Here is a 12,005-nt window from a genome sequence, read left to right as displayed (position 1 = left end):
AGCCCACCTGTGTCCACCTGTGCCCACCTGAGCCCACCTGTGCCCACCTGTGCCCACCTGTGCCCACCTGAGCCCACCTGAGCCCACCTGTGCCCACCTGTGCCCACCTGAGCCCACCTGAGCCCACCTGAGCCCACCTGAGCCCACCTGTGCCCACCTGTGCCCACCTGAGCCCACCTGAGCCCACCTGAGCCCACCTGTGCCCACCTGAGCCCACCTGAGCCCACCTGAGCCCCCCTGAGCCCACCTGAGCCCACCTGAGCCCACCTGAGCTCACCTGAGCCCACCTGAGCCCACCTGTGCCCACCTGTGCCCACCTGTGCCCACCTGAGCTCACCTGAGCCCACCTGAACCCACCTGTGCCCACCTGTGCCCACCTGAGCCCACCTGAGCCCACCTGTGCCCACCTGAGCCCCCCGTGCCCACCTGTGCCCACCTGAACCCACCTGAGCCCACCTGAGCCCACCTGAGCCCCCCGTGCCCACCTGTGCCCACCTGAACCCACCTGAGCACACCTGAACCCACCTGAGCCCCCCGTGCCCACCTGTGCCCACCTGAACCCACCTGAGCCCACCTGAGCCCACCTGAGCTCACCTGAGCCCACCTGAGCCCACCTGTGCCCACCTGAGCCCACCTGAGCACACCTGTGATCACCTGTGCCCACCTGAGCCCACCTGAGCCCACCTGAGCCCACCTGAGCTCACCTGAGCCCACCTGTGCCCACCTGAGCCCACCTGAGCCCACCTGAGCTCACCTGAGCCCACCTGAGCCCACCTGTGCCCACCTGAGCCCACCTGAGCCCACCTGAGCCCCCCGTGCCCACCTGAGCCCACCTGAGCACACCTGTGATCACCTGTGCCCACCTGAGCCCACCTGAGCCCACCTGTGCCCACCTGAGCCCACCTGAGCTCACCTGAGCTCACCTGAGCCCACCTGAGCTCACCTGAGCCCCCCGTGCCCACCTGAGCCCACCTGAGCCCACCTGTGCCCACCTGAGCACACCTGTGATCACCTGTGCCCACCTGAGCCCACCTGAGCTCACCTGAGCCCACCTGAGCCCACCTGTGCCCACCTGAGCCCACCTGAGCCCACCTGAGCCCACCTGTGCCCACCTGAGCCCACCTGAGCCCACCTGTGCTCACCTGAGCCCACCTGAGCCCACCTGTGCCCACCTGTGCCCACCTGTGCCCACCTGAGCCCACCTGAGCTCACCTGAGCCCACCTGTGCCCACCTGAGCCCACCTGAGCCCACCTGAACCCACCCGAACCCACCTGAGCCCACCTGAGCCCCCCGTGCCCACCTGAGCCCACCTGAGCTCACCTGAGCCCACCTGTGCCCACCTGTGCCCACCTGAGCCCACCTGAGCTCACCTGAGCCCACCCGAGCCCACCTGTGCCCACCTGAGCCCACCTGAGCTCACCTGAGCCCACCTGAGCCCACCTGAGCCCACCTGAGCTCACCTGAACCCACCTGAGCCCACCTGAGCCCACCTGAGCTCACCTGAGCCCACCTGTGCCCACCTGAGCCCACCTGAGCCCACCTGTGCCCACCTGTGCCCACCTGAGCCCACCTGTGCCCACCTGAACCCACCTGAGCCCCCCTGAGCCCCCCTGAGCCCACCTGAACCTACCCGTGCCCACCTGTGCCCACCTGAACCCACCTGAGCCCACCTGAGCCCACCTGAGCCCACCTCGGTGCCCCCCGTGCCCACCCGAACCCACCTGAGCCCACCTCGGTGCCCCCCGTGCCCACCTGAGCGCCGCCGGGCCAGGAATCCTCTCCTGAAGATTTCTCCCACCCAGGCCTGGAGCTCCGGGTCCTGCTGGACGGAGCCGTCGGACGGGTAATAGAGGGACAGCAGCGAGGTGACAAACCTGGGACAGTGGGGACATTGGGGACACTGGGGACATCAGGGACAGCACCGAGGTGACAAACCTGGGACAGTGGGGACAGTGGGGACACTGGGGACATCAGGGACAGCACCGAGGTGACAAACCTGGGACAGTGGGGACAGTGGGGACAAACCTGGGACAGTGGGGACAGCACCGAGGTGACAAACCTGGGACACCGAGGGGACATTGAGGGGACAGTGGGGACATCAATGGGGACATTGGGGACATCAACGGGGTAATAGAGGGACAGCAGCGAGGTGACAAACCTGGGACAGTGGGGACAGTGGGGGGACAGTGGGGACATCAACGGGGACAGTGGGGACATTGAGGACATCAATGGGGTAATAGAGGGACAGCAGCGAGGTGACAAACCTGGGACAGTGGGGACAGTGGGGACAAACCTGGGACAGTGGGGACATTGGGGTGACAAACCTGGGACACCGAGGGGACATTGGGGACAAACCTGGGACAGTGGGGACAGTGGGGACAAACCTGGGACAGTGAGGGGACATTGAGGGGACAAACCTGGGACAGTGGGGACAGCACCGAGGTGACAAACCTGGGACAGTGGGGACAGCGGGGACAAACCTGGGACAGTGAGGGGACATCAAGGGGACATCAGGGACATTGGGGACATTGGGGGGGTTGGGGACATCGGGGACATCAATGGGGTAATAGAGGGACAGGAGAGAGGACACGAACCTGGGGACATTGGGGACATCAGTGGGGACATCAGGGACATTGGGGGTTGGGGACACTGGGGACATCTGGGGACACTGGGATACAACAGGGCCACCACCCCCATGACAAATCTGGGGACACTGAGGGGACACTGAGGGTGGCATTGAGGTGACACTGAAGAGACATTGAGGTGACACTGAGGGGACATTGAGGACATTGAAGGAACACTGAGGGTGGCACTGAGGACACCGAGGTGACACCGAGGGGACACTGAGGTGACACTGAGGACATTGAGGGGACACTGAGGGCGGCACTGAGGACACCGAGGTGACACTGAGGACACTGAGGACACCGAGGGTGGCACTGAGGTGACACCGAGGTGACACCGGGGGGACACTGAGAACATTGAAGGAACACTGAGGGTGGCACTGAGGACACTGAGGAGACACCGAGGGTGGCACTGAGGACTCTGAGGGTGGCACTGAGGACACTGAGGACTCCGAGGGGACACCGGGGGGACACTGAGGACATTGAGGGGACACTGAGGGTGGCACTGAGGACACCAAGGTGACACCGAGAACATTGAAGGAACACTGAGGGTGGCACTGAGGACACTGAGGGTGGCACTGAGGACACTGAGGACACCGAGGTGACACCGAGGGGACACTGAGGGGGCACTGAGAACATTGAAGGAACACTGAGGGTGGCACTGAGGACATTGAGGTGACACTGAGAACACCGAGGTGACACCGAGGTGACACTGAGAACATTGAAGGAACACCGAGGGTGGCACTGAGGACACTGAGGACTCCGAGGGGACACTGGGGGGACACTGAGGACATTGAGGGGACACTGAGGGTGGCACTGAGGACACCGAGGTGACACTGAGGACACTGAGGACATTGAAGGAACACCGAGGGTGGCACTGAGGACACTGAGGAGACACCGAGGGTGGCACTGAGGACACCGAGGACATTGAGGTGACACTGAGGACACTGAGGACATTGAGGTGACACTGAGGGGACACTGAGAACATTGAAGGAACACCAAGGGTGGCACTGAGGACACTGAGGACACCGAGGTGACACCGGGGGGACACTGAGAACATTGAGGAGACACTGAGGGTGGCACTGAGGACACCGAGGTGACACTGAGGGGACACTGAGGACATTGAAGGAACACCGAGGGTGGCAGTGAGGACACCGAGGTGACACCGAGGGTGGCACTGAGGACTCTGAGGGTGGCACTGAGGACACTGAGGACACTGAGGACACTGAGGGGACACCGGGGGGACACGGGTGGCGCGGCGCGTCCCCGCTGTCCCCACCTGCGGATGGCCCGCCACACCTCGGTGGCGTCGCGGCCGAAGTGGTGGCGCTCGGTGGCCGCCACCCCGCGGTGCCGCAGGTCCCGCGGCAGCACCAGCGAGCGCCAGCGCAGCGCCCGCAGCCCCCGCGCCACCAGCGCCAGCAGCCCGCGCCGGCCCAGCGCCACCGCCTGCGGACATTGGGGACATTGGGGACATTGGGGACAGAGAGGGGACAGAGAGGGGACACCCCCGGTCCCGAAATTCCCACCCGAATACACCCAAAATCCCCAAATTCCCACCCAAAATCCCCAAATTTACACCCAAAACCCGCCCCATGACAGCCAGCAGCCCGCGCCGGCCCAGCGCCACCGCCTGCGGACATTGGGGACATTGGGGACAGAGAGGGGACACAGCGGGGACACCCCCGGTCTCGAAATTCCCACCCGAATACACCCAAAATCCCCAAATTTACACCCAAAATCCCCAAATTTACACCCAAAATCCCGCAATTCCCACCCAAAATCCCGCACCACCAGCGCCAGCCGGCCCTGACAGGACCCAGGGACAGCGAGGGGACATTGGGGACATCAAGGGGACACGGCAGGGACACCCCCGCTCCCGAAATTCCCACCCGAATACACCCAAAATCCCCAAATTTACACCCAAAATCCCCAAATTTACACCCAAATCCTGCAATTCCCACCCAAAATCCCCAAATTTACACCCAAAATCCCGCAATTCCCACCCAAAATGCCGCGCCACCAGCGCCAGCAGCCCGCGCCGGCCCAGCGCCACCGCCTGGGGACAGCGAGGGGACATTGGGGACAGAGAGGGGACACCCCCGCTCCCGAAATTCCCACCCGAATTCACCCAAAATCCCCAAATTTACACCCAAAATCCCGCAATTCCCACCCAAATCCCGCGTCACCAGCGCCAGCCAGCCCTGACAGGACCCAGGGACAGCGAGGGGACATTGGGGACATCAAGGGGACACGGCAGGGACACCCCCGCTCCCGGAATTCCCACCCGAATACACCCAAAATCCCCAAATTTACACCCAAAATCCCCCAATTCCCACCCAAATTCCCCCCCATGACAGCCAGCAGCTCGTGCCAGCCCAGTGCCACCGCCTGGGGACATTGGGGACATTGGGGACAGAGAGGGGACATCGAGGGGACACCCCTGGTCTCGAAATTCCCACCCAAATTCACCCAAAATCCCCAAATTTACACCCAAAATCCCCAAATTTACACCCAAATCCCGCCCCATGACAGCCAGCAGCCCGCGCCGGCCCAGTGCCACCGCCTGGGGACATTGGGGACATTGGGGACATTGGGGACAGAGAGGGGACACCCCCGCTCCCGAAATTCCCACCCGAATACACCCAAAATCCCCAAATTTACACCCAAAATCCCCAAATTTACACCCAAAATCCCGCAATTCCCACCCAAATCCCACGCCACCAGCGCCAGCCGGCCCTGACAGGACCCAGGGACAGCGAGGGGACATTGGGGACATTGGGGACAGAGAGGGGACACCCCTGGTCTCGAAATTCCCACCCGAATACACCCAAAATCCCAAAATTTACACCCAAAATCCCCAAATTCCCACCCAAAATCCCCAATTCCCACCCAAAATCCCCCAATTCCCACCCAAAATCCCCAATCCCGCCATCCCCCCCATTTCCAAACGCCCGGATCCCTCTGGGAACCCTCCTGGACCCCTCCCCCCTTTTACTGACCCCAGTGAAGCCCCCAGACCCACCCGGTGCCCCCAGACCCACCCCGTGCCCCCTGACCCGGTCGAAGCCCCCAGACCCACCCGGTGCCCCCCGGAGCCCCCAGACCCACCCGGTGCCCCCCGGAGCCCCCAGACCCACCCGGTGCCCCCCGGTGCCCCCAGACCCACCCCGTGCCCCCTCACCCTGTTGAAGCCCCCAGACCCACCCGGTGCCCCCCGTGCCCCCAGACCCACCCGGTGCCCCCAGACCCACCCGGTGCCCCCCATGCCCCCCTCACCCTGTTGAAGCCCCCAGACCCACCCAGTGCCCCCAGACCCTCCCGGTGCCCCCCGTGCCCCCTCACCCGGTCGAAGCCCCCAGACCCACCCGGTGCCCCCCGTGCCCCCCGTGCCCCCTGTGCCCCCTCACCCGGTCGAAGACCCCCCCGGGGTTGAGCAGGAAGCGGCGGGCAAGGACCCCGATCTGCACCGTGAACCGGGTGTGGGGCACCAGCAGCTGGGGGGCACGGGGGGCACGGGGGGCACCGTGAGATGGGGAGGGGGCACCGGGTGAGATGGGGGCACCGGGACATGGGGAGGGGGCACCGGGACATGGGGGGCACGGGGGGCACCGGGAGATGGGGAGGGGGCACCGGGTGAGATGGGGGCACCGGGACATGGGGGGCACGGGGTGAGACAACTGGGGGGCACCGGGACATGGGGGGCACGGGGGGCACCGTGAGGTGGGGAGGGGGCACCGGGACATGGGGGGCACAGGGACATGGGGGGCACCGGGACATGGGGGGCACAGGGAATTGGGGGGCCACCGTGAGGTGGGGAAGGGGCACAGGGAATTGGGGGGCACCGGGAATTGGGGAGGGGGCACCGGGAACAGGGGGGCACCTGGACATGGGGGGCATGGGGGGCACTGTGAGGTGGGGAGGGGGCACCGGGAACAGGGGGCACGGGGGGCACGGGGTGAGACGGGGGCACTGGGACATGGGGGGCACGGGGGTGTCAGAGAAATGGGGAGGGGGCACCGGGACATGGGGGGCACAGGGACATGGGGGACACAGGGAATTGGGGGGCACTGGGACATGAGGGGCACCGGGGCACGGGGTGAGGGGGGCACCGTGAGATGGGGGGCACGGGGAATTGGGGGGCACGGGGAATTGGGGAGGGGGCACAGGGACATGGGGGGCACAGGGAATTGGGCAGGGGGCACCGGGACATGGGGGGCACGGGGGGCACAGGGACATGGGGGGGCACCGGGATTTTTTGGGATTTGGGACTTTTCAGAACAGGAATTTTGGGGGTTTGGGGCTGGGATTTTTGGGGATTTGGGATTTCCGGGCGGGATTTTTTTGCTGTTTGGTTTCTCCAATCGGGATTTCTTTACGATTTGTTTTTTCCGGTTGGGATTTTTTTGCTGTTTGGATTTTCCAGGCGGGATTTTTTTCCCGTTTGGTTTTTCCAGGCGGGATTTTTTTCCCGTTTGGTTTTTGCAATCGGGATTTTTTTCCCGTTTGGTTTTTCCAATCGGGATTTTTTTCCCGTTTGGTTTTTCCAGGCGGGATTTTTTTCCCGTTTGGTTTTTCCAGGCAGGATTTTTTTGCTGTTTGGTTTTTCCGGGCGGGATTTTTTTCCCGTTTGTTTTTTCCGGGCGGGATTTCTTTAGGATTTTCGGAATTTTTCCGGGGGGTACCTTGAAGAGCGGGTGCTGCGGGGGCAGCCGGCGCAGCGTGGCCAGGGCGAACACCTCTCCCAGCAGGTGGGCGCGCAGCAGGTGCGTCAGCCCCTCGTGCACCTGGAACTCGGCGCTGCGCACCCAGGCCTTGGCCAGCGCCCAGAGCCACGGCGGGTCCTGCGGCACGAACACCGGCGCGGAGGGACCCGGCTCCTGGGACAGCTGGGAACCCCAAAATACAGCTGAGAACCCCGAAATCCTGAGGGGAGCCCCAAAATCCATCAGGGAACCCCGAAATCCTGAGGGGAGCCCAGGCCTTGGCCAGCGCCCAGAGCCACGGCGGGTCCTGCGGCACGAACACCGGCGCGGAGGGACCCGGCTCCTGGGACAGCTGGGAACCCCAAAATACAGCTGAGAACCCCAAAATACAGCTGGGAACCCAAAAATACAGCTGAGAACCCCAAAATCCTGAGGGGAGCCCCAAAATCCTGAGGGGCGCCCCGGCCTTGGCCAGCGCCCAGAGCCACGGCGGGTCCTGCGGCACGAACACCGGCGCGGAGGGACCCGGCTCCTGGGACAGCTGAGAACCCCAAAATCCATCAGGGAACCCCGAAATCCATCAGGGAACACCAAAATCCATCAGGGAACTCCAACATCCTGAGGGGAGCCCCGAAATCCTGAGGGGAGCCCAGGCCTTGGCCAGCGCCCAGAGCCACGGCGGGTCCTGCGGCACGAACACCGGCGCGGAGGGACCCGGCTCCTGGGACAGCTGGGAACCCCAAAATACAGCTGAGAACCCCAAAATACAGCTGGGAACCCAAAAATACAGCTGAGAACCCAAAAATACAGCTGAGAACCCCAAAATCCATCAGGGAACACCAAAATCCATCAGGGAACCCCAAAATCCTGAGGGGAACCCCAAAATCCATCAGGGAATCCCAAAATCCATCAGGGGAACCCCAAAGTCCTGAGGGGAACCCCAAAATCCATCAGGGAACACCAAAGTCCTGAGGGGAACCCCAAAATCCAGCTGAGAACCCCAAAATCCATCAGGAAACCCCAAAATCCATCAGGGAACCCCGAAATCCATCAGGGAACCCCGAAATCCTGAGGGGAACCCCAAAATCCATCAGGGAACCCCAAAGTCCTGAGGGGAACCCCAAAATCCATCAGGGAACCCCAAAATCCATCAGGGAACCCCAAAGTCCTGAGGGGAACCCCAAAATCCATCAGGGAACCCCAAAGTCCTGAGGGGAACCCCAAAATCCAGCTGAGAACCCCAAATTCCATCAGAGAACCCAAAATTCAATCAGGGAACCCCGAAATCCATCAGGGAACCCCAAAATCCATCAGGGAACCCCAAAGTCCTGAGGGGAACCCCAAAAATCCAGGTGGGAAACCCGAAATCCATCAGGGAACCCCGAAATCCATCAGGGGAACCTCAAAATTCCATCAGGGAACCCCAAAGTCCTGAGGGGAACCCCAAAAATCCAGGTGGGAAACCCGAAATCCATCAGGGAACCCCGAAATCCATCAGGGGAACCTCAAAATTCCATCAGGGAACCCCAAATCCATCAGGGGAACCCCAAACTGGCACCCCAAAAACTGTCACAGGGGCTCCAAAAGTGTCAGGGAATCCCAAACCATCCCAGGGACCCCAAACGGACACAGGGACCCCAAAAGGATCAGAACACCTCAAAATCCATCAGGGAACCCCAAAATCCATCAGGGGAAACCCAAAATCCAGCTGGGAACCCCAAAATCCATCAGGGAATCCCAAAATCCATCAGGGGAACCCCAAAATCCATCAGGGAACCCCAAAAGGGTCAGAGGAACCCCAAAAGTGACACCCCAAAACCATCACAGCGACCCCAAAGCCTTACAGGGTTTTTGGGGTCCATTTTTGGGTTTTTGGGGTCCGTTTTCGGGGTTTTGGGGTCGGGGTCGATTTTTGGGGTGAGTTTTGGGGTTTTTGGGGTCCCAGCTGGCTGGTGAGGGGCAGCAGTTCCCCCATTCCCAGTGGGAATCCTCCCTGTTCCATCCCCCCATTTAAAATCCCCCCCAGTTTTGGGTTTTTGGGGTCCATTTTTGGGGGTTTTGGGGTGAGTTTTGGGGTTTTTGGGTTTTGGGGTGGGTTTTTGGGGTTTGTTTTTATGTTTTTGGGGTCCGGGGTGGGTTTTTGGGGTGAGTTTTGGGGTTTTTGGGGTGGGTTTTTGGGTTTTTTGGGTTTTTGGGTGAGCTTTGGGGTGAGTTTTGGGGTTTCTGGGTTTTGGGGTGAGTTTTGGGGTGAGTTTTGGGGTTTTGGGGTGAGTTTTTGGGGTCCATTTTTGAGGTTTTTGGGGTCGGGGTGAGTTTTGGGGTGAGTTTTGGGGTTTTTGGGGTCCCAGCTGGATAGCAAGGGGCAGCAGGTCGCCGTCGGGGCGCTGGTGCAGCAGGGTTGAGTTTTGGGGTGAGTTTTGGGGTTTTTGGGGTTTTGGGGTGAGTTTTGGGGTGAGTTTTGGGGTGAGTTTTGGGGTTTCTGGGTTTTGGGGTGAGTTTTGGGGTGAGTTTTGGGGTTTTTGGGTCCCACCTGGATGGCGAGGGGCAGCAGGTCGCCGTCGGGGCGCTGGTGCAGCAGGCACAGCGGGGCGGCCACGAAGGTGGGGCGCCCGTCGATGACGGCGGTGGGGAGCCCCTGCAGCACCCCGTAATCGGCCAGGTAGATGTTCCCTGCCTGGGGAGCACCCCAAAATCAGGGGAACCCCAAAAACCGGGGGGAAACCCCGGCCTGGGATCCCCCAAATCCTGGAATAACCCCAAATCCTGGGAAAAACCCCAAATCCTGGGGAAAAACCCCAAATCCCAGCACCCCGTAATCGGCCTGGGAGATGTTCCCTGCCTGAAGGACACCCCAAAATCAGGGTTTTGGGGTGATTTTGGTGGTTTTAGGGTGCCCACCTCCATCTCCCGGCACCCAGGCCCAGTCTGGGAGCCACCATGGGGGTTTTAATTTGGGGTTTCTCTTTGGGGTTTCTCTTTGGGGTTTTTGGTGGTTTTGGGGTGTTTTGGGGTGTTTTTGGGGTTTTTGGGGTGATTTTGGTGGTTTTGGGGTGCCCACCTCCATCTCCTGGCGCAGGGAGGTCCCTGGGCTGAGGCTGGGGCCACCATGGGGGTTTTAACTTGGGGTTTCTCTTTGGGATTTTTCTTTGGGGTTTTTGGGGTTTCTGTGGTTCCCAATTGGTATTTTTGGGGTGTTTTTGGGATTTTTGGGGTGATTTTGGTGGTTTTGGGGTGCCCACCGCCATCTCCCGGCGCAGGGAGGTGCCCGGGCCCAGGCTGGGGCCACCATGGGGGTTTTAATTTGGGGTTTCTCTTTGGGGTTTCTCTTTGGGTTTTTTGGTGGTTTTGGGGTGTTTTGGGGTGTTTTTGGGATTTTTGGGGTAATTTTGGTGTTTTTGGGGTGCCCACCTCCATCTCCTGGCGCAGGGAGGTGCCCGGGCCCAGGCTGGGGCCACCATGGGGGCGTTTGGTTGGGGTGTTTATTTGGGGTTTCTCTTTGGGGTTTTTGGTGGTTTTGGGGTGTTTTGGGGTGTTTTGGGGTGTTTTTAGGGTGATTTTGGTAATTTTGGGGTGCCCACCTCCATCTCCCGGCGCAGGGAGGTGCCCGGGCCCAGGCTGGGACCACCATGGGGGTTTTAATTTGGGGTTTCTCTTTGGGGTTTCTCTTTGGGGTTTTTGGGGTTTCTGTGGTTCCCAATTGGTATTTTTGGGGTGTTTTGGGGTGTTTTTGGGGTGATTTTGGTGGTTTTGGGGTGCCCACCTCCATCTCCCGGCGCAGGGAGGTGCCCGGGCCCAGGCTGGGGGCCACCATGGGGGTTTTAATTTGGGGTTTCTCTTTGGGGTTTCTCTTTGGGGTTTTTGGTGGTTTTGGGGTGTTTTTGGGGTGTTTTTGGGGTTTTTGGGGTGATTTTGGTGTTTTTGGGGTGCCCACCTCCATCTCCCGGCGCAGGGAGGTGCCCGGGCCCAGGCTGGGGGCCACCATGGCCTCGCTGACGGGGAAGTTGGGGGGCAGGCGGCGGCAGCGGCGCAGCAGGACGGGGTTCACCCCGCTCAGGAACTGCTCCCCGAAAAACGCGTCCTCCTGCCAGTGCCGCAGCACGTACTCTGGGGACACAGGGGACACTTGGGGACAGCTGGGGACACTTGGGGACACCCCCCAGACCCCCCCCAACTCCTGCGACACCCCCAGGACCCTCCCCAGTAACCCCAGAGTTTTGGGATCCCCGAAATCGCCTCTGGGATCCCCCAAATTTTTGTGTCATCCATCCCAAATGTCCCCTGTGTCACCTCCTGGGTCCCTCCGATGTCCCCAATGTCCCATATCCTCAAAATGTCCCCCAATGTCCCCAGTGTCCCCAGTGTCCCACAGTGTCCCCAATGTCCCAAATGCCACAACGTTCCCAATGTCCCCAATGTCTCCCTGATGTCCCCAATGTCCCCAGTCCCAGCAATGTCCCCAGTGTCCCCAAATGTCCCCAAATCCCCCCAATCTCCCACAATGCCCCCAAATATCCCAAATCACGCCAATGTCCCCAATGTCCTCCTGATGTCCCCAATGTCCCCAATCCCCCCGGTGTCCCCAATGTCCCCAGTGTCCCCAATGTCCCCAGTGTCCCCAGTGTCCCCAATGTCCCCAACCCCCCAATGTCCCCCAATGTCCCCAGTGTCCCAAATCAC

The 12,005-nt window shown here is 61.3% G+C and overlaps 1 protein-coding gene across 1 annotated transcript in view; it reads right to left on the bottom strand.

The window, feature by feature from the left end:
* LOC110482566 (polyunsaturated fatty acid lipoxygenase ALOX15B) overlaps positions 1-12,005 on the bottom strand; it is a 28,121-nt gene that overhangs the window by 5,419 nt on the left and 10,697 nt on the right. The window contains exons 11-17 of the mRNA XM_077789457.1: positions 11,260-11,432; positions 9,859-10,002; positions 7,002-7,511; positions 6,033-6,119; positions 4,202-4,255; positions 3,902-4,071; positions 1,754-1,875 (exon numbers count right to left, since the gene is read on the bottom strand). Coding sequence (XP_077645583.1) covers positions 1,754-1,875; positions 3,902-4,071; positions 4,202-4,255; positions 6,033-6,119; positions 7,002-7,511; positions 9,859-10,002; positions 11,260-11,432 — 1,260 coding nt within the window. The remainder of the gene's footprint in view (positions 1-1,753; positions 1,876-3,901; positions 4,072-4,201; positions 4,256-6,032; positions 6,120-7,001; positions 7,512-9,858; positions 10,003-11,259; positions 11,433-12,005) is intronic.

Source organism: Lonchura striata, chromosome 34 (assembly GCF_046129695.1).
Source record: "Lonchura striata isolate bLonStr1 chromosome 34, bLonStr1.mat, whole genome shotgun sequence".
NCBI classification, from domain to species: Eukaryota; Metazoa; Chordata; class Aves; order Passeriformes; family Estrildidae; genus Lonchura; species Lonchura striata.
This window is presented reverse-complemented; position numbering and strand designations above follow the sequence as displayed.